The 20,177-nt window shown below is 54.7% G+C and overlaps 6 protein-coding genes across 6 annotated transcripts; 3 read left to right on the forward strand and 3 right to left on the reverse strand.

Annotated features, from left to right (window-relative positions):
• Window positions 1-819: 819 nt before the first annotated feature.
• N0V89_006098 (uncharacterized protein) lies at window positions 820-2,989 on the forward strand (the record flags this gene model as incomplete). Its single annotated transcript, XM_056214870.1, has 4 exons — window positions 820-839; window positions 890-1,727; window positions 1,772-2,020; window positions 2,072-2,989. The coding sequence occupies 4 exons, from the start codon at window positions 820-822 to the stop codon at window positions 2,987-2,989; spliced, it is 2,025 nt and encodes a 674-aa protein (XP_056072137.1).
• Window positions 2,990-3,855: 866 nt separating this feature from the next.
• On the forward strand, window positions 3,856-4,944 carry CKB1 (casein kinase 2 regulatory subunit; the record flags this gene model as incomplete). The annotated part of the gene is made up of 1 exon (XM_056214871.1): window positions 3,856-4,944. One exon carries the CDS (start codon window positions 3,856-3,858, stop codon window positions 4,942-4,944), a length of 1,089 nt encoding a protein of 362 aa, XP_056072138.1.
• Window positions 4,945-5,454: 510 nt separating this feature from the next.
• Window positions 5,455-7,039, reverse strand: N0V89_006100 (uncharacterized protein; the record flags this gene model as incomplete). Its single annotated transcript, XM_056214872.1, has 3 exons — window positions 5,455-6,234; window positions 6,340-6,929; window positions 6,994-7,039. The coding sequence occupies 3 exons, from the start codon at window positions 7,037-7,039 to the stop codon at window positions 5,455-5,457; spliced, it is 1,416 nt and encodes a 471-aa protein (XP_056072139.1).
• An 860-nt stretch (window positions 7,040-7,899) lies between these two features.
• On the reverse strand, window positions 7,900-10,131 carry cwf19 (Pre-mRNA-splicing factor cwf19; the record flags this gene model as incomplete). Its single annotated transcript, XM_056214873.1, has 2 exons — window positions 7,900-8,724; window positions 8,770-10,131. 2 exons carry the CDS (start codon window positions 10,129-10,131, stop codon window positions 7,900-7,902), a joined length of 2,187 nt encoding a protein of 728 aa, XP_056072140.1.
• A 230-nt stretch (window positions 10,132-10,361) lies between these two features.
• On the forward strand, window positions 10,362-11,669 carry N0V89_006102 (uncharacterized protein; the record flags this gene model as incomplete). The annotated part of the gene is made up of 1 exon (XM_056214874.1): window positions 10,362-11,669. One exon carries the CDS (start codon window positions 10,362-10,364, stop codon window positions 11,667-11,669), a length of 1,308 nt encoding a protein of 435 aa, XP_056072141.1.
• Window positions 11,670-15,003: 3,334 nt separating this feature from the next.
• Window positions 15,004-15,960, reverse strand: N0V89_006103 (uncharacterized protein; the record flags this gene model as incomplete). The annotated part of the gene is made up of 1 exon (XM_056214875.1): window positions 15,004-15,960. The coding sequence occupies one exon, from the start codon at window positions 15,958-15,960 to the stop codon at window positions 15,004-15,006; it is 957 nt and encodes a 318-aa protein (XP_056072142.1).
• Between the last annotated feature and the right edge of the window lie 4,217 nt (window positions 15,961-20,177).

Here is a 20,177-nt window from a genome sequence, read left to right on the forward strand (position 1 = left end):
TGATCGCGTGTTTGTAACACTTACAAATTTAACATGTTGTATAGAAAGGCGCATCCAAGATCACGTCATTTCGCGCAAAGTCGTTCCGTCCTCTCAAATGCAACTTACAGCAGAGGCTGGCGAGCGTGCCTCGCGTGGAGCCCTATCAATTGGTCACTGTCGGTACACTCTGGTCACTCAATCCCAAGCTGATGAGGAACTCGCGTTAGGGCTTAGTAGGAAAATATGACTTTGTCTTGGAAGTTCGAATTTCTGCTCTGAAATTCGAGGGCTACTCGCGAAGAGTGGTCAAATAGACGACTGGGTAGGCTAGTCGTGAGTCTTCCCACCGCAGCGCAAGGTCGATTGTACAGTATGCTAGGTTGTCGTGTAGCGGGCGTCATCGGGAACGATCTAAGTGGTCGGCGGAACATGTAGTACCAAGCCTCACGTGCCTCTGCTTCCATGGGTGGGAAACGCCCCTGGAGACCCCGCGCGGATCTGCAGCCACAAGGGCTCGGACCAGTCGCAAACAGGCCGATCGGGACCTTGGCCGTCACCTCCTCCGCTGCATCACTCGACGAGCCTTGAGCAACAGTGAGGGGTGCGCTCGAAGCCTGCGCATGACGACGTCCCCCAATACGATGAGTGCGAGCCCAACCGAGGAGAGCGGCGGAGGCGCGCAGAAGCGGAAGAATGATGACGGAGCTCCGCACCCGAGAGCTAAGCGCAATCGCTATATCTCGATAGCTTGGTAGGATGCGCATACCAGGCTAGACATGTAGAATTGAGCTGACGAGCATGCTAGCAATGAATGCAAGCGTAGGAAGATCAAGTGCAATGGGTAGGTCTGTTGTGAAGTGCGCCCTAGGCTCGAGCTCACTCCTCACAGACAGACGCCATGCCAAAGATGCGGGAACCTTTCGCTCGAATGCCTGTACGCGCCCAACTGCTGCAACAACTTCAAAGAGTCCGACGAGTTCAAGCAGATGTCGGGGCAGATATCGATGCTTCAAGACCAGGTTGACCAGCTCTTCGCAAACCTGAGCGCATTGAAATCCCAAGTCGATATTCAAGGCATGGGTTCGATCGGGACGCCCTTCCAGCCTCCAGACTTCACGCGATCCATGTCGATTAGCCAGTTGTCTGGCATTCCTCCTTCGCCCGCACGCCAGCGCTCCAAGTCGAACGCGAAGCGCCCACGATTTCAAGGACCGGCCTCCAATGCATTCAATCTCGGTGTCGCAAAGACAAGCTTAAAAACGATGGGCATAACAGGACCTGGCGATGGAGAAGATGAAGGGATCATAACGATGGATGCCACTCCCATGGGCAGTCCGCCGTTTGGGAATGCTATGTTGCCCAAACCACTTCATGCGGATAAGGACCCGATATGGTCCGTTTCCAAACAAGAGGCTATAGGTCTGATACATTTCTGGCAGGAGGAGAACGGAGCGTTGTATCCGTTTCTAGATATCAACGAGATAACTGGCTATGCCGACAGCTTGTTCAGTTTTGTCGAAGCTGCTGCCCGACAAGGACTAATGCAGGGGTCGTTTCCAGGAGCAGACGCTATCGAGGACGAGAAGACAAGTATCCTCAAGATGATACTTGCTACAGCCTTAATCCTAAGGGGCAATGGCAAAGACCAGCTTGGAGATCGGTTTTTCAACAATGTACAGAAGGTCGTGGAGAGGACCCTTTCAGAACCCGTGGACGTGAAGAGCATCAGCTTATTAACTCTGACTGTGAGTCCCCATGTGTGTATGTTTGACCTCACTGATCAAAATAGGCCATGTTCCACTTTCACAAGGACGATGAAGTGCTTGCCTGGCGTACCATCGGTCTAGCTGCGCGCCAATGTTTCGAGCTGGGCTTGCATCGGCGCGAGGCATATGATTCATTTACTGATCCAGATGAACGCACATCTGCTATCAGGACGTTCTGGTCTGTGTATGTTTTGGACAGACGTTGGAGCTTTGGAACAGGCATGCCGTTCGCCTTGCAAGACGCCGACATTGACCTAAATCTGCCCAGGCCGGTAAGATCAAACCCAGCTTGTACTCTGTATGTCTACTGACCTCATTCGCAGGACGACTCCACTCCCTATCTCAACGCGATGATATCCTACAGCGTTATAGGATCGAAAGTTTGGAAGTCTGTCGGCAATACCGACTCTTCTCAGACACCGATCAAGAATGAGGATATCAGCTTTCTCGACTTCCAAGTGCTTAATTGGCACAGGTCTATACCCGAGTCACTGAAATTCGTGCATCCGGACAGCGGTCGGCAAGTGAACAACCAACCCCGCGCGGTACTTCGGCACCAGGTTGTGCTTTACCTCCGAGCGAATCAGATGCGCATCCTGATATATCGACCTGTGCTACACACGGCCACATCGATAGCGGAGAACATAGAGTTCGCGAAAACCGTTGTCAAAGTAGCAAAAGACACCATCCGCACATTGACATACATCAACCAGACGTCGGACATCTACAAAGCCCAGCAGATCTTATTCAACTACTTCCTCATATCAGCTCTTGCCGTGCTTTTCCTGGCGGTCGCTCACGCGCCTGCCGACTTCAGCGCCGAGTGCCGAGACGAATTCTACCAGGCCCTGGACCTCGTTCGTTGTCTTTCATCAGACTCATATGTATCCAAACGATTGTGGAAAACGATCAAGATGCTCAAAGAAGTCGGACCCCGACTGGGGCTTAACGTTCGAAATGATGCTGCAGATGCACACTCCTCTGCGGCGGTCGCCATGGCTGGTCTTGCTGGACACCAGGTGGACGAAATGGCTATATTCTCGAACGGACAGAATGGGAACATTGATACGCCTCATGGGATGGCTTCGGATCTTACGAATCTATTTGAGGCTGCGGGCAACTTCCCGATGTTGCAGAACGGATTTGGGTTGTCTTCTGCTGAATTGGCGCATGGGGAATTTGTGTCTGCGTTTGGGAATGAGAACGATGAGCTGGCGCGGATCATGCGCGATCTATTCTGACGGGTGGATACTTGACACTTTACCTATGTAGGGAGGTTTGACATTCAGGCGGTGTACGAAGCTTGAGGTATACCCTTTTGTAATGACTTAACTGTTTGAAGGTGCGATATCATATTGCACTTTGAACACAATGTGGTGCGACAGACACAAAGAATTCCCAGAGTTAATGTCCTGACGCTATTTTCCATGGAAGATCAGACTTATCATGCATGCAAGTTGCCCTGGGCGGTACTATAAGCGAATCAATCTATCCTACTAAAGTCGCTGAAGTCCGTCCAGGGACTACTGCACAACTGGCGCATGTGAAGTCTGGAAGTGCCCAGGTGGAAATGAGATCACGTGCCCAGATCGCGGGGATTCAGCCAAGACTTACGACGACTTCATCACCAGAAACACCCGACACCGCGAAACATGCGAGTGTCTGCTACAGACTGACCCCTTACTTCAAACCCTTACTGAACATATAGCATAGACGCGTCGCGCCCATCGCTATCTCTAATCCGACACCTCTCACCACCCTTGGCCGCGCTTGCAGCTTCCACACAACGGCTGTCCTGCGCCTCGCCCGACAACGCACTGCTCACGCACAACCGCTTGCAGTCGCGACTCAATGACCGAACACTGAACGTACACGCGCCTTCCTCTCCAACTCTCTCCCTCCACGCGTGTGGTCTCGATCGCGAGTTCACCCCACATAACCTATTTTCGACCCCTCCAACGCCCAGGCCTCCCTGGGCTTGAACCTTCGACACTGAGACCATACCTCTCGGTCCTCGCAGTCTCCCGACTCTCTCTACGATCGCCCTCTGCGAGAGGTAGCGGAAAGCGCGCCTTATCGGCGTGCACCTCCCCATAAAGCAGGCACCATGTCATCGTCGTCGCAGGTCACCGAGTCATGGATATCGTCGTTCTGTGGGCTTCTAGGCCACGAATACTTCGCCGAAGTATCCGAAGATTTTATTGAGGACGACTTCAACCTTACGGGGCTGCAGTCGCAGGTGCCCATGTACAAAGAAGCGCTGGAAATGATACTGGACGTTGAACCGGAAGACGATGATGACGAGGAAGAGGAGGAGGAGGAGGATGAAGAAGACGACGAGATACTGGGCGACGAGAGACCGACGCCGTATAGAAGGGCCAGCGACCGAAGACACCTCCGGATAGCTTCCGATCTTAGTGTGATAGAAAGCTCCGCCGAGCTGCTGTACGGTCTGATACACCAGCGCTACATAACTTCACGACCTGGAATCCAGCAGATGGCGGAGAAGTATGAGTTACAGCACTTTGGCACATGCCCGCGCGTGCACTGTAACTCGACCAAAGTGCTGCCGGTCGGCCTGAACGACAGCCCTGGTCACGAGACAGTCAAACTATTCTGTCCTTCCTGTCTCGACGTCTATACTCCGCCTAATTCGCGCTTCCAGACCGTCGACGGCGCTTTCTTCGGCACCACATTCCCCTCGCTCTTCTTCATGACATTCACGGATCTCGACATTGGAAGCGGCATCCGTAACAACCCCACAACCGCCGCACAGGCTCTTATACAAATACAAGCTGAAAACGCAAAGAACAGCAACACCACCCCTGCGAATGTCACTTCTATAAACGGAATTGCACCTCATAACTTGGCACCTGGGATAGGTGCGGGCAATATCTACGAACCTCGCATTTACGGATTTAGGGTGAGCGAGAGGGCGAAGTCAGGTCCGAGGATGAAATGGTTGAGAATGAAGCCGGCAGACGTGACGGAGCTGGACGAGACAAGGAGATATTGGGAGAATCCACCCGATGACGCAGATCGACCACATGATGACGATCTCAACATGGTGGACGTAGCAGAAGGCAAATCCGTCGACAGCAGAAAGAAGATTTCAGCGAGGAGGAAACGTACCAACGGCTCAGGCAACGGAGGCGGGAGCCCCATGGATACGAACGGTGTCGGTGCTGCAGGCTAGGCGACTGTAACGTTACACATCGGGCGATGGGGCAGGTCAGCCACCGATTACTGAACGGGTCGCCAAAGATCGACTATTTTTGGGGCGTGGTGGATGACAAACAGCGGATGGGCAACAATAAGGGCTCATGTCAGGGGGCTTGGTCTAGATGTGGTTTTTCTGCTTCTACTTCTTCTACGACTTCTTTGTGCCCCCACAATAAACTTAACGGCTTTTTGCCGTCTGTTAGGAGCATAGGCTTAATGGATGGGTTTCGGATCGACTAGTACATTATCAGCGTCTCATGCGGCCGCATCTTCGAAATCAGTGTTCTTGCGATTGGTTCCCATCGAGTGATAAGTCATACGATTACGGCACTTCACAGGCATGAATATCACAATTGACTGCTTACTTTAGTATTCATTACCTCTAAACTCATGTCCAGATGAACTCTGCAAATATTTAGAGGAAATGGTTTTTTGCGTCTCTTTCCATTCTATTTCTTCAAATACCAAGCCAAATCCGCCCCTTCTATCCCCTCCACCCTCGCCCTCCCATCCCCATCCACCTCCACCGATTGCCCGTCCTCCACACAATCTTGAAGTCCTCCGGTCTCAACTCCCCAATCGCCTCCTTGAAGCCAATCGCGCTCCCTTGCCAAACCGCCGTGACCCTCCCATCCACCCTCCCCTTCTTATACCAGCTCCTACACCCGCCGCTCCACACAAACCGCTCCATGATCTCGTCGCCATAGGCGTTGAACTCCTCGGTTGCTTCAGATGTAGGGGCGACGAAGAGAATGTCTTCAGAGGCGATTTTGCGCAGCCAGAGAGAGATGTATCGTGTGATCCATGAGAGGGCGGCCATGAGGGAGCCGTGGCCGACGGGGGCATTGGGGCCAGAGTAGAAGAACAGGTTGGGAAAATGAGGGCAGGCGACGCTGAGATAGCCGAGAGGCTCGTCTTTCCAGTAGTCTCTGAGGTCGAGGTTGTTGAGGCCGAGAAGGGGAAACGGAGGGCGGTGTGAGACGTCGAAGCCGGTTGCGTAGATGATAGCGTCCACGGCGTGGTGGGTGCCGTCTTTGGTCAGAATGCCGGATGGGGTGATGAGGCTGATTGGGGAGGTGGTGAGGGAGACGTTGGACTGTGTGAAGGCTTCGAGGTAGCCTGGACCTGGGGTCGCTCGACGGCAGCCGACTTCCCAGGTGGGCGTGAGCTTTGCTGCAAGCTCTTCGTCGCCACCTAGGCGATCCAGCATCATTTTAGATGTGGACTCGAAGGCTGCTTTCTGTGCTTCTGAGTCCTTGACGAACTGGATTGACGTCAGTGACTGTCTACAGCGGGGACAATCAAACATTGAATCTCGTTGACACTCCTAACCAGCACGGAGTTATCTATGCAACTGAAACAGACTCACCAAACCAAAAGCCTTGTTACTCCCTTGCTGTATCTCCTTTCGATGCCTATTCAGCTCCCCAGGTTCCTCCCTAAACCTCCTCTTCTCCTCCTCGCCATACAACCTGTTCACCTCCCCTCCAATAACTGCACTTCCCAATCCGGGCGTAATCCACGTCGGACTCCGAATAAAATTCACGACATGCGCCGCACTCTTCGCCACCTCAGGCATGATTTGGATAGCAGAACTCCCGTTCCCGATCACCGCGATCTTCTTCCCCTTATAATCAAAGTCCTCATCCCAGGCTGCAGAGTGCACTTTGACGCCTTTGAATCCATGTAGGCCTGGGATGTCGGGCCACTTCCAGTGCGAGAGGAAACCGGTTGCTGAAACGAGGACGTTGCACCAGTCGTCGAAGACGTTGCCTTTGTGCGAGATTTTGAGGTTCCAAATCCCTTCACGTTCGTCGAAGTTTGCGTGAATGATTTCGTGCGAGAGTTTGACGTCGCGGTCGAGATTGTACTTCTTTACTGTGCGAGTGAGGTAGGCTTGGATTTCTGGTCCGCCGGCGTAGAAGGCACTCCAGTTGGGGTTGGGCTCGAAGGGGACTTCTTAGGTACTTTAGTAGATGGTCGTGGATGAATAGTCTGGTGTGCTTGAGGATCTCCCAATTACTAGGCGTGACGGCTGTAGGGAGATCTTCTTCCCATACCGGTGCCATAATCCCAGGCGTTTTTTCAATAACCCCTGAAACAAGGCTTCCACTCACAGGTATATATGTGCGCCGGCACATCACACGCAACTCCGGGATACCGATTCACAACCCACGTTCCCCCCAGCACGTCTCCCTTCTCGTACACGCAATGCTCTACTATACCCTCCAAATTTCCTGCTTCCTCGTCATACCCGTGCATCACTTCATAAGCCAGATTCATGGCACTGATACCACCTCCCATAGTCACCACCCGCAATCTTCTGGGATGTCGAAGAGGCTGGTCTTGCATCGGGACCCAGCATGCTGGCATGGTACGCCCATAGCGGGTTGCTGGAGGTTGAACGGTGGCCAGGAGAGCGGATAGACGGGATTGCGCTGTGCGGGAGGGAGAGGGAATGGCAGGTATTGAGGTTGACGCGGATACAGATTTGGATTTGTGATCAGGAGAGGACATTGTTATGTTGTTGAAAAGCCCAAGTAGAGCAGTCTGAAGCGGCCTAAGATGGTCAATTTACAATTAAGGTGTATTGTTTATCACAAGAATCATGGTTATACGGGGTGTGTTGGCGGGGATGACCAACCCCGCAAAGGACCTTCCGAGGGTTGTTGTACACGGACGCTTGGTGACGTACTACAATCGATAAAACTCCACATCGAGATCATGCAGGTTTAATGCGGATGACCGGTATTGTGCGATTGGTTGCATACAGAGGTTTTTGTCTGCGAAGTCTAGCTTGAGGTGACTCAGCAGATGATACATGTTCACGATTGGCACTGCATTTCAGCGCGAGGAATAAGCCAGGAAACGCTTGCAGTATCTTCATTCGTCGATTCCCGTGCTTCAGATACTCCGAGCCCTCATCTGATCATCCACTAGTAAGCACCTTGGTCCAGTCAAACTTGCTCCACCGCTTCCTAAATCCATCCACACGTCTATCACCCTTTACCCATCTCCCTTGTCGCTTCACAACTTCGATGTCTGCGTCCAACATACCACCCAATGTTTCTCTCGCAAACAGATCGCTACGCGGCCACCTTCGCTCGTCCTCAACTATGTGCCCCATTCCACCATCAAGCTCGAACCATACATGAAAGTAGGGCATCTCCTTCGCCAAGCTCCTTCTGAACGCTTGCTTGCCTTGACCGGAGCGCGAGGCCTTCAAGGTATCGATGATAGGCTTGTGCTGCGACCACTCGTCGTCGTTAGTCAGTATGGCTTCGCGGAAGAACGCCGGTGCCGTCTCGCCAAGCTCAAATGGGATAGGTACAGCGTTCATAGCAGCGTGCAACTTGCGCCCTGGATTCGCCGCGTTCTCGTAGAAGACGACGTCGCGTCCTTGTTCGTGGTACATGCGCGTGAGGCATTTCATGAAGTTGCGGATCTCCTCCCACTCGTCATCATCGCATTCGAGGAGGTTTATACGGTGCTGAATTGGGACTATGACGGCGCCGCCATCGCTGATTTCGGGCTCAGTAGGCAAGGTGAGGAAGACGCGGGTCGCGAGAGAGACCATTGGTGCAACAGGGGGTTGTGGAGGGGATTTGTCTTCGTGATGGCATAGGGGGCAGGAGTCGAGGATGCGGTTTGTGCGTTGATAGTCGGAGATGGCTTGATTGCGGAGGTTGATCGTGGACTTCGGAGCGCGGGTTGCGAGCTTTTCTGCGTTTTCGTCGATGTAGTCGAGGTCGTTCTATGTTCATTAGCACTATGGTGTGCGGAATGAAGAAATGCTTACATCGAACTTGGAGTCTTTGGCGATCTTTTCTGCCAGCATCATGCCTTCGCCTCCAGCTTGTCCCTTAGTTCGTCGTTCTTGCCTTAGCATATCCTCGACAGACATGTCATCATTCTCAACTACCAGGCCACGCTCTCGCCCTCTCTTATTGGTCAATTCCTTGACTTCGCCCTGACGACCGCCTGCCAACATACGGTTGTCCATCGAGTTGAGGACAATGACGTCCGGTTCGACGCGATTGGCAGCACCAGATAGAGCAGCGTTATACTGTGCTTCCAACTCGGCTGCGTTAGCAGCGCCCTTCATTTTGGCTTTCATCATTTGCGCCTTCAGTTTGTTGAGCTCTGTCTGGCTGAGCCTCACGGTGTTCCCTGTCGGCGAAGGATCGGGAACGACTTGGCCTTGTGGTAGGTCTTCCGCCGGATGTGAAGGCTCTTGAGGAGGCCTGTGGATGCCCGCCTTCAGTCGTCGTTCTTCGAAGAGCTCCCCAGAAGGCTTCTCTTTTCCAACGTAGTCTCGGCCATACATTTTTCTCCGATCAACTTCAATCTCTTCCTCTCTAGCTTCATCGAAGTCGCGCAAATCACCGTACTTTTCAAGCGCAACGTCCTCGACTGGCCGACCCTCCTGCTCTGCGATCCGATACACGCCTTTCAACTTCGTCATGCGCCATTGGGATCCGGAGTCGCCAAAGGTATATGATACTTCCCGTTGCACTGGCTCTTCCTCAATTGTAGCGCCATCATCCTGTACATCTCTCAAGTGATGGTTGAGCTCAGCCTGGTGTACCTTGCGCGCGTGATTCTGCTCCGCCGACGCGCCCACAAAGGTGCTCTTGTCTTCTTTCTTCCTTCGCTGTACGTAGTCGACGTCCATAGACGAGGGCGCCTGCATCCAGTCATCGCGCTGTAGGTTTGCGTCCGCCGCTTCCTCGAGCTGGTGGTCTAGAAAGTCGTCATTGGGCGGAGGATAGTCCTTGTCCATGAGCTCATCATCAGAAGGAGAGTCCTCTTCGTACATCTGATGGCGAGACTTGCGCTTGCTGGTGAGGCGGTCCTCATCATCAGAGGGCGACCGGCTCCTGCGATCCTGTTCATTGCGCCGCGAGCGACCGTCTCCATCGTCGTCGCGTTGACGTTCGCGTCTCTTCCGGCGTGAGCGTTCTTCGGACGTTTCGCGGTGATGTTTCGAGCGCTTGTGTCGGTGTCTTTCATCACCGTCGTCGTGACGCGACGAGTGGTGGTGCTTGTGCCGGTGGTGTCTGTCGCGACTGCGGCTCCGATCTCTCTTCTTGTGCGACTCTTTGCGCGATTCCTTCGCCTTGCTCGCCGCAAGCTCACGCTCAAAGTCATCGAGGCCCATTGTCGCGTTCGTAGTGTAATGTGTGCAAGTCGAGATAAACTTTCAGGGTTCAGACGGCAGGTGCAGCTATGACCTCCTTCCAAGCTTGACATCACTGCCTGCCCCGCTAGTCTAAAGAAATTCGTACCAAAACATTCCGAACGCTCGTGCCCCACTAAGTTCTACCTTCTACCACGCTCCTTCAAACACCACAACCGATACACTCACTTACACCCTCCTCACCACCCGCAATGACCGACAAAACTCCAACCACAGGCAGCGCGCCGGCGTCCGAGGCACCCGTCGCCATCGTATGTGTGGGCATGGCGGGCTCTGGAAAGACGACATTCATGCAGCGCCTTGTCTCGCACCTCTACACACATGCCGACCCTACGCAACCCGAACCCTCAGATTCCAAGACTAAAGCCGCGCCGCCATATATTCTAAATCTCGACCCTGCCGTTCACTACGTCCCTTTCACACCCAACATCGACATCCGAGACTCGGTCAACTACAAGGAGGTCATGAAGCAGTTCAACCTCGGGCCTAACGGCGGCATTCTTACCAGTCTGAATCTGTTCAGCACCAAGATTGACCAAGTCATCAATCTCCTGGAAAAGCGAACTGCTCCGCCGGAGCCCGCGGAGCAGCCGGAGCAGACAACGGTCGAGTTCATGACAAACTCTGGCAAGACAACTCCGCCTACCCAGCAGCCAGCACAGGTGAAGCACATACTAGTCGACACGCCCGGACAAATTGAGGTCTTTGTATGGTCGGCCAGCGGAGAGATCCTGCTGAGCAGCTTGGCGAGCACTTTCCCCACCGTGATTGCCTACGTGATCGACACACCGCGCACTACAAGCACCTCGACGTTCATGTCCAATATGCTTTACGCTTGCTCTATATTGTACAAGACGAAGTTGCCTATGATTTTGGTGTTCAACAAGACAGATGCGCAAGATGCTCAATTCGCAAAAGACTGGATGACTGATTTTGAGGCATTTCAAAACGCACTACGAAACGAAGAAGAAGGCGGAAGCTTCGGAGGCGAGGGCAGCGCCATTGGTGGAGGAAGTGGCTACATGGGCAGTCTGCTAAACAGCATGTCACTGGTTCTCGAGGAGTTCTACAAGCATTTGAGCGTGGTCGGAGTCAGTTCAATGACTGGTGATGGCATGGATGACTTCTTCAAGGGTGTACAGGCCAAGAAAGAGGAGTTCGAGCGTGATTACAAACCCGAACTCGAGCGACGGAGGGCTGAGCGGGAGCAGGAGAAGGTCGCCACGCGACAGAAGGAGCTGGACAAGCTGATGAGGGACATGAACGTTGGCGGCGCAGGCAAGGGAAAGAAGAAGGACGATCCCGAGACTGTCAGCGATGTTGAGGATAACAGCGATGAGGGCATGCAGGTCGATGATGATGATTCCGAAGACGAAGACTACGATAATCCAGAGCAAGGATTGAAGACGCGGTATCAGCAAGCCCTCAATGATACCGCGGGACCTTCCGCAGAAGACTTCAGCTTTGCACGGTACGTGCACAAGGCCAATCTCGGCTGAGCATGCAACGGAGAATCTGTCAACAGCAATGTCACGCAGCATCGGGCTCCGTCTCGATCCATGAACCGACATTTGTTGAGCAAAGCTCTAGAACTTCTGCAGAAGGCGCGGAAGCAACGTACCGATGAGGTGGTGGCTCGCTAGCCATTCATTGCTAGTATGAGATGCGGAGACGAGGGACACTGAAACACTCGAGCGCCGACTATGCAGAAAGAGCTGGGAAGGATACATTAGGGACCGATGGCATGCACCGGCAACCACGTCAATGTCTCGGACACAGCGGGGCAGAAGCACTGCTCCAGGTTGGGCATCAAAACTTTGTTTTTCCGTTTATTTTGGATGCGAGTCAGCTGTACTTGAAGTTTGTCGGCCTGATTGTGAGAGCGTCCCGATGCAGTATTTCCCCACTACTTGTACGACGCCCCTGCGCGCGCACAATCGTCGAAACCAGCCAGTGACAGCCGTTGAGCTACGTTTACTCGCAGATCTGCACTGAGCCGTCCCCTGCCCTTTGTTGTCGCTCGCTACCAGAATTCCCACGATAGCCCGAGGTGGTACATGCTAGATGTAGCTACGAGCGTCCTGATTGGCTTTGAACAGATGCCACTGTGCTCCTCAAGTATGCAAGTATGCGATAAGCCTTTTTCGTCGTGCTGACGAGCCCTTGCCATCGGTCAGCGCATCTTGCAGCGCATGCCCAGCGACCAGGATTCCCAAGGTATTCGTGTCAGGGTGAGACGGTGCTACGAGCACAAGACAGAAGCGGGTGTTGTTGCACCGTACACATGGCGTTTGTGTATCACGGGTGAAGCGAGGGCTGCAATGTGGGGACGAAGCGAAGTCAGACCAGAAAAAAGTAAACAAAAAAGGAGGACGAAGGAAATGAAGATTCGGGCGGTGATCATTTGACCCCCAGACCACATGGTTCCATTCTCGCATTCGCAAAGAAAAGAGCATGGTTGATCGGTAACAGTTCCTGGCTACGCGCATTTGCGTCCTGTCAATCCTTGCCTGCACGTCGCGTAAAGACCTGGTCCGGGGAAGACGGAGCATCTGCAATGCTGAAACATGGCTGCCGCTCTGCAGATGCACCCCCACCTGCTGGTTGAGATATTTTGAGATCTGCGGGCAGATTGACGAACGTCGCACGGCAGCAACCTCAGCAGGGCCCGGTTCCTGGCGGCGAATCAGCCACGAAGAAGCAAAGCAGAGACACTCATGCCTCATCAGGGATCATGGCGGTTGAACTGCAAGCCCAACCTCTTATACCCGAGGGTGCTTTCACTGCAGGCCGAGAAGCCATGGCCGTTTATGCACAGAGGATGGTAGTGCAAAAGTTGAATTTCACTTTCCGACGGCAAGAAGCTAAATTGTTAAAAACGAACACGGCCTTTGCAACTCGACTTGAGCAAGACGGAAGTGTCCCATTTCAAGATCACGCCATAGTGAAGTAAAGTGAAGTGAAGTGAGAGATGGGAGAGCGAGTCAGCCTAGTCGGGATAGACCGGTGTCCCCGACGTCGCGTGGCTTTGTACAGCTGTTACGCGAGCAAGCAGAGTCATCCTGTCAAAGAGCATGGCGTTGCCGCAGGGAGAGTCGAGGCGAAACCCCGTGGCTTTCCCCGTGGCGTTTGTACGCTCATGTCGTGGCCAGCTCTCAAAGTTTCGACGACGACGTCCTGTAGATTCAACATGCATGGGGCGAAGTTGGTCGAGAACGCTTCAGGCCGCCAACGAAAATTTGATTGCACCTGCAATTGTGCATCGTGGAGACTGCGTGTTACATTGAGGGCTCAACGAGAGCTTACAGCATGTCGTCGGAGCCCAAGGGCAGGGGCAAGGGGCAAGGGGCGGGGCGACGCAGCTCTGGACCGATGCGGGGACTGGGAAACTCAAAGTAGACTGTTCAGCCCAGCCCAATTCAACATCAAAATGTCGCCGGGCAGTCGTCGTCACGACAAACATACAGTATGGCTCCTTCCGCGGGCGGCGCCGGATCGAGTGTGGTCTGACAGCGCCAATCAGCCGCAACGGCGTCCTTTCCTCCGCGGGAGACTATGGCTAGAGGGTTCTCACCTGCAGATCGTTGGCGGGTCCGTCGCTCATGCAGGGTCTGACGCCTCGACACGATTGGCCGGCAACGTTACCCAGCTTCGCCCGCAACCTTTTCCACGGTAGAGTTTGGGTCGTCGGACGTCTTCAGAACGTCTGTCGAGCGCAGAGCCGTCAGAGCCGTAGCTAACCAGACCATCAACTAAACATCGTAGGCGCGCCGGGCACTGACGCGTCTCTGACCAATGGCTCGCCCTTCCACATGCCTGTCGCCGCTTGCGACGGGAGCAGGCGGACGCGCGCAGTGCAACTTCATTCGCAGGGTGGGAGGCTAGGGGGGCGGCGGACGGAGAGCCCACCGGCTGTCTGCGGGGCATGCAGCAATAGGTGAATGCATTTTCCCTGGCTTTGTCTGCCTTGACGAGCCCTGTCTTCAGCAGCAACGGCGTTGCACTAGTCGGGTACGGGCATGGGCGGGGCGCCGACGGCGACACTGGCTGGGAGACGGGGAAGTGAAAGGTCATCTGCCCATTGAAACTGTTGGGAACGAGCTGTCATTGCCTAGAGGAGACGGCCCAGCTGGACGTAGTGGCACCGCTGATGCTGGCGGGCGAGCATGTCGAGGCGAAAGCAACATGGCAGTGTGAGACAAACCAAAGTAAACTACTTCACGGCAGACAGATGTGACGAATACGATATGCTGGGTCCAAACTCAATTGATTGTTTGACTTGTGTTGTTGAGCTGTCTAATTCGTTCCGACCCAGTCACCACGCCCGCTGTCACTCCTGCTGAGCGACCGCATTCCCCCGCAGTGTTGCTAAAGTGTAGATAGAACCAGAAAAGATGTGCACCTTCGATAAGGGCGGGGTATCCATGTTTGCCCTGATATCCTAGGTCCCTTGACCGTCACCCCTGATCAATGAAGCCGACCCCCGTAGAAAAACGCCCAGCTAAATGTGGACATCGGTACCGATATGGAAGTGTAGCACACCAACCCCCGTAGTTAGATGAGATGAAACAAGAACAAAGGTTAATTAGCCAGCGCGAATCAACATGCCTAGGCAAGGTCCGGCGCATGGCGGTAATACAAAAAATACAATACGAGAAGAGAACCCATGGCGTGCGGCAGGTAGAGCCGTCACGAACCCGAAGAACGCCTCGTAGATTCGTAGCCCTGACGGCTAATGCGTCTTTTACGTGAACCCCGTAATAGTTTTTGGTGCAAGGAAATGGAACCCTCGAGATGAGGTGAATTGGGACGTTGAGTAACCGGGCGCAGAAGCTAGACCTCGTACTTGCGCTTCTCTCCACTTGCGGCAATGGCCAAGGCGTCCAGGCCGTACGACGAGCCGGGGTTGAAACCGTGGGCCAGCGCGTATTGGGAAGGGTCGGGGTAGGGTGATCGTTGAGTGTAGTCGGCAAAGGAGTCTGTGGGTTGGACTGCCGGTGCCATGAAGCTTTGTGAGGGGCTGATTGGGAGAGCCGGATCCATCATGGAAAGTCCGGATAATGAAGGCAAGGTGGACTGCAGAGGCGCGGGCTTCGGTCGCTTCGCCTGGGCTTTGGCCTTTTTAATGTTGTTGTCGGTGCCTTTGCCTGCGGCACTGCGACCGCTTTGGTGTGTTCTGCGGTGCTGCTCCATGTTGTCTTTGCGGGTAAAGGCCTTGTTGCACTCGGGGCAGAAGGCGTCCTTCTTGCCCGTGTGCTTCTTGGCGTGGCGTGCAGCGTGACCTGAGGTGGTGAAGTGGTCGCCGCAGTTGTACTGCTTTGCTACTGGACACGGGTAGCTGTTCTTCTTGGAGCGTGGATTCGCAGAGGCGGCGCCGTTGTGGCTCTCGGCTGGCGGTGGTGGTCTAAAGTAGTTCTGCTGGAGGTTGTTTGCGGGGTAAGGAAGCGGGCCAGTGTTCTGGGAGAGGGGCGGATACGCCGAGACCAGCTCCTTCTGTGTTGGGAAGAAGCTGTTCTGCTGGAAAACGGGAGAGTTTAGATTCTGAGGGGGGAGACCATCGAAGCCGAATTCTGGCGTGATGGGTGAAGGTGTTTGCATGGTGCCTGCCGAATCTGTCGAATGACTGCGCACTAGCTGGGGGGTGGCGGGCGAGGCGATGGGTGACGAGGTGTAGCTGGAGGTCCTTGAGCGCAGGGATGGCGGGGAGGAAGGTAGGCGGGTGGGGAGTTGAGGCTCTGCGCTGTCGTTCAAGAGAGAAATTCGGCGGCCGGAGGAGTTCTTGCCGTCCATGATTTGCTAGTGGTCAGGGCCCAAAACACGCGCCAGTGGTCGGAATGCAGCCAGGCTCGAAGTGGTGCACGTGAATGCGCGGGTGAAATGGGAAGGTGCGGGCGTGTAGCGTTTTTGTAGAAGGCAGATGGTTTTGGGAACTGGGAGACTTGGGCAGATGCTGGGGCCGTTGAGCGTGAGGTGACGCCGGACACTCGGGATGGGAAGTTGGGGTCGGGGAGGAGGCTTTGTAGTGAAGTCACGAAGCGCGCAGAAGCTTACGGCGGGACATGATGGGCGCTTTATGGGTAGCGCAGGGACTTTGTTGCCAGGTCCCTTGGAACAACGGCGCAGGGGTGGAAACCAAGGCTGGAGATCCCGGCTTCATGGCAATTCAGTTCAGGCCGGCGCACATCAGATTCAGACAAGCCAGACGAGCATGGAATTGTTGCATGCCCATGCGCCCGTGGCTAGCGTGGCGCGCCGCGGGGGCCCCTAGTGCAGACCCACGCGTCAAGCCACTCGCCGCCTCGCTACTGTGCGCTGCGCGGATGCACCTCGCGAACGGCTGGACTCTACGCCTCTCAAGCCGTGAGACAATGCAGCGGGTGCGTGTAATACTGACAGGTCGCTGCGTGGGCGCGGGCGTGAGTCGCTTCTCTGGCACCTCCAACACGGCGTCGAAGCCGCAGCCAATGCGCACGCTCGGATCTGCTGAGGTGCTGGCGATGATCGATCGAGATCGAGCGCACTCACGGCCGTGACTGTCTAGCTCCGAGCATTCCGCCTGCCGCAGGGCGCCTGCTGATGGAGTGGAGCAGCGCACCTGGGCAGAAGGCTGTTGCGAGCAGACACGGCGCTACCCACACAGGCGACCGGACACGGCAGGCCGCCTCGTGTCGCATGGCCGTTGACTGGAAGCAGCGCGAGGACGGTCGCACCAGGCCGCGCACACGCAGGCTGCAGCAATCTCCAGCGCAACAAAGTCAGGGCAATGCGCTCCCGCCTCGCCAACGTCGTCGCCTGATGCGAAGCTGGACCCTGCGGCGTCCCCTGTCGGAAACTAACCCATGCCGGCCATCACATATCGTAGCGCCATCGGCTTTTCGCAGCCCATCGACGCAACACGTCCCAGCGCCGACGTCACTGCCCTCACCACACCGCAGCTCGAGCCACAGCCCCTGCCCGCGCGGGCCTTCACCATTCTCCACGCGGGCAGTCCAACAGATCGGCCCCGATCGCGATGGCTCCCTACAAACCTCGATATGCGCTCCCCGGCGCCTTGTTGTCCCTCAGCGTGCTGCCTGCGCTTGTTGCGACCAGGGCAGGACTTCCTTCTTGTTGCTTTTTCATCTTGTCGATGCTGTTCGTGTTGTTGTTCTGGCTGTTGCTGTCCGACCCGTGCTGTTTCATGCAGGGCAGCGCCCATGACCCTGACCGCCCTATCCTTTTTGGTCCTCAGCCAGTGACAGCGGGTGACGTCAGTGGGTCTGCGAATCACAGCCCAGGGAACCACCCCGAGATTGCGGGCACCGCCATACCCCTTTCAGACGTCTACGAGAGTCCAGAACGTCCTCTCGTGGTGGTCTGAGAAAAACCCAGCAGACCGCTATCGCGACAGGCCTCAGCGGAGCCACGCGGATATTGAGATCCTCGGCGCCGTAAGCGTCAACTTTGCCCTAGATCGCGATCCTTCTTCAGGTTTTGTGCCTTGGCCTCGTGGCAGCAATCTTAATGCGCGCCAGCTGGATGCCCTGGATGTGCGCCCCGATGCGGACGAGCCCTGCGTCCTTTTCATAGTCGACATAAGGGTTTCACGGCAGGATTCAAAGGGGTTTCAAGGTCAACAGAGCGCTGTCTCGAAAAGGGAGACCAATCGTGTTGCACCTCCAGCATCATTACCAGCACGGTGGGATAGCCCTAATTCGCAGGAACCAGAGATCTGCCTGGAGAAGGCGTATCTAAAGATGCGCTTGAGGGAGATCGCTTTGGGGAGGTAGATCTCCCAAAGTCAACTTTCCACTTCGCTGGATTTTTGATTGCACATGCAAATCCCTCAAACTGGCACTGAAGACTGACCTGCGGCGCGAATTCCGGCTTCTGTTACGGTACTCGAAAGTGGGTTTAGGTCTCGTATAGCATCCAGTGGCTTGCTGCTATCGACTGATTTGACATCTCTTTGTCAACTGAACATGAGTTGATACTTGCAGACCGCAGCAAGCCGGATCCCAGCACCGACACGTAAGATCGCAAAATGTGTCAACACAGAACTGGCGCAATGTTTAAATCAGCGTCGGATGATGTACAAGGAGTGGCCAGGGATCAGCTTCATGATATCGGGTGCCAGCCAGTCTCCGGTTCTTCATGCAACGGTCGATCTGGCGCTCCAGAACTTCAATCGGACCGTGGCGATTGATTGGGCTGCGCCTTCGTTTCTGCTTCCAAACGCGGAAAGTCAGCATGAGATGTGATTGTGATAATGTTCTGATCAGTAACCGGTTGGAATCTTGTGCTCCTCACCCTCGTCTCCAATGACATCTATCCGCCTTTCGGTCTCAACTCCGACGAGCTGGGTGTCCCCAGATCTTGGCAACGCCTTAAGCGCCTTCACGCTAGGTCCCGCTTCCCCTATGCTAATCGGTCGCCTGGACAAAGAACGGCGTCAGTAGAACCGCGCGTGTGGTGTCGAATAAGAACACAACGGGCGCGTTCCGCCGTTGAGCAACGTCGCCGCGGTCTTTGCATCCGAGTCCAGCCCGACTAATCCGACATGTTCGCCCCTATGAATAGCGCGTCTTGGTGATGAAAAGGACCGGCTCCTCAACCACCGACCTCGCCAAGGCTCACGATGCAAAAACCTGGCAGTATGCATGCACCTGTTTGCAATCATTAATCATTTGAGTAGGCACGCTCTCTCCTTCCCAGTCAGCATTAGGCCGGGCGATCACACGATGCCGTTTCACTACTTCGGTCAAATTCCATCCAAATGATGTCATGGATCGTGAGATCGGAAGTCGTGACTGCCAAGCCTAAGCGAACGCTTCTGAACGCCGCATTGCCTCTAGCGCCAACCCCGAAAACTCTGCGCCACAGGCCCTGCTTCTGATTTTTCGATGCCCCACGACGGGAGAACCGATTAGTTCTTGTGCAGACTCTTTGACTATCCACCTTGGGGATTTCCGTTTGCCAATCAGCATCCAATCATGTCGCGTTACGCGTCGCTCGGTGGCATCGCTACGACCGTCGAAACTTTGAGTTTCAAGGTTAACGCGATGGGGGGGTACCCACACTGTCGGCCCAACTCTTCACATCACATCTACAACGGCTCGTACATCGGCTCGCTCACCTTGCACTTGCCGAAAAGAAAGCTCCACCCCAAAGACAGAATGATTATACAGCGTGTTATCAAGACACCAAATCACATATTGTCGAAACAGTCCCGCATCAGGCCATGCCATTCACGAATCCGATACCCTTGAAATAGAATCCCATGACCCCTCACTAGCTGAGGGCTAAAATCAGGGTACGTAATGTGGGGCTTTCGCGGTTGGCCATAGGGTCTGGACCCCGACTTCCGCGGAGCTAAGCCCGACATCGTTCGGACTGACCCTCTTCACCATCTTTTTCTTGTAAGCGGCCAAGGTTGGGCTTCATTCAAACCCACGTAGGAAACCTCAGGAGCTCGTGTCGAACCGTTCGTCCGAAGTGTCTGTCCAGCAGCAGTGTTTTCACTCACTACGCGCTTCTACTCCACGTAACCTACCCACACACGGAATAAGTGAACTCCGAGGAGCAATTGCGATCATCATATTGCAGGGTTCGCCAGGATCCTACAAAAGCGGCTGAGATATCTTTAGCCGTTCCAGGGCTTGAGTTCAGCGGCAGAACATGCCGGCTTAAAGAGGGGTCCTCAATCTCGCTATCTGTAAGTTTCTCGCGCAATGACCAGAAAGTCAAGCCTCACAACCACAACGCTGTTCTGCATCGGGAATCCTTCCGCTAGACTGTTCGGTATGCCCTGTAGACTAGAATCGTAGTCTATGCAGGGCGCGCTCCTCCGGTTACATCATTGTGAATGCGCCACAGCCCTGCATCCTGATACCGAGATTGGGAGTCGGTACTTGGACGCGCCTTGTCGCCATCTCTCCTGTTCTAGGACGGTATGGGAATGGCTCGGTTGGGTGTTGTGCTTGCTTATACATCCGCGTAGTTTGACGGGACTGCATGCCGTCTCGCTA

The sequence above is a fragment of the Didymosphaeria variabile genome (genome assembly GCF_027946475.1).
Source record: "Didymosphaeria variabile strain IMI 356815 chromosome Unknown scaffold_4, whole genome shotgun sequence".
Taxonomy (NCBI): domain Eukaryota; kingdom Fungi; phylum Ascomycota; class Dothideomycetes; order Pleosporales; family Didymosphaeriaceae; genus Didymosphaeria; species Didymosphaeria variabile.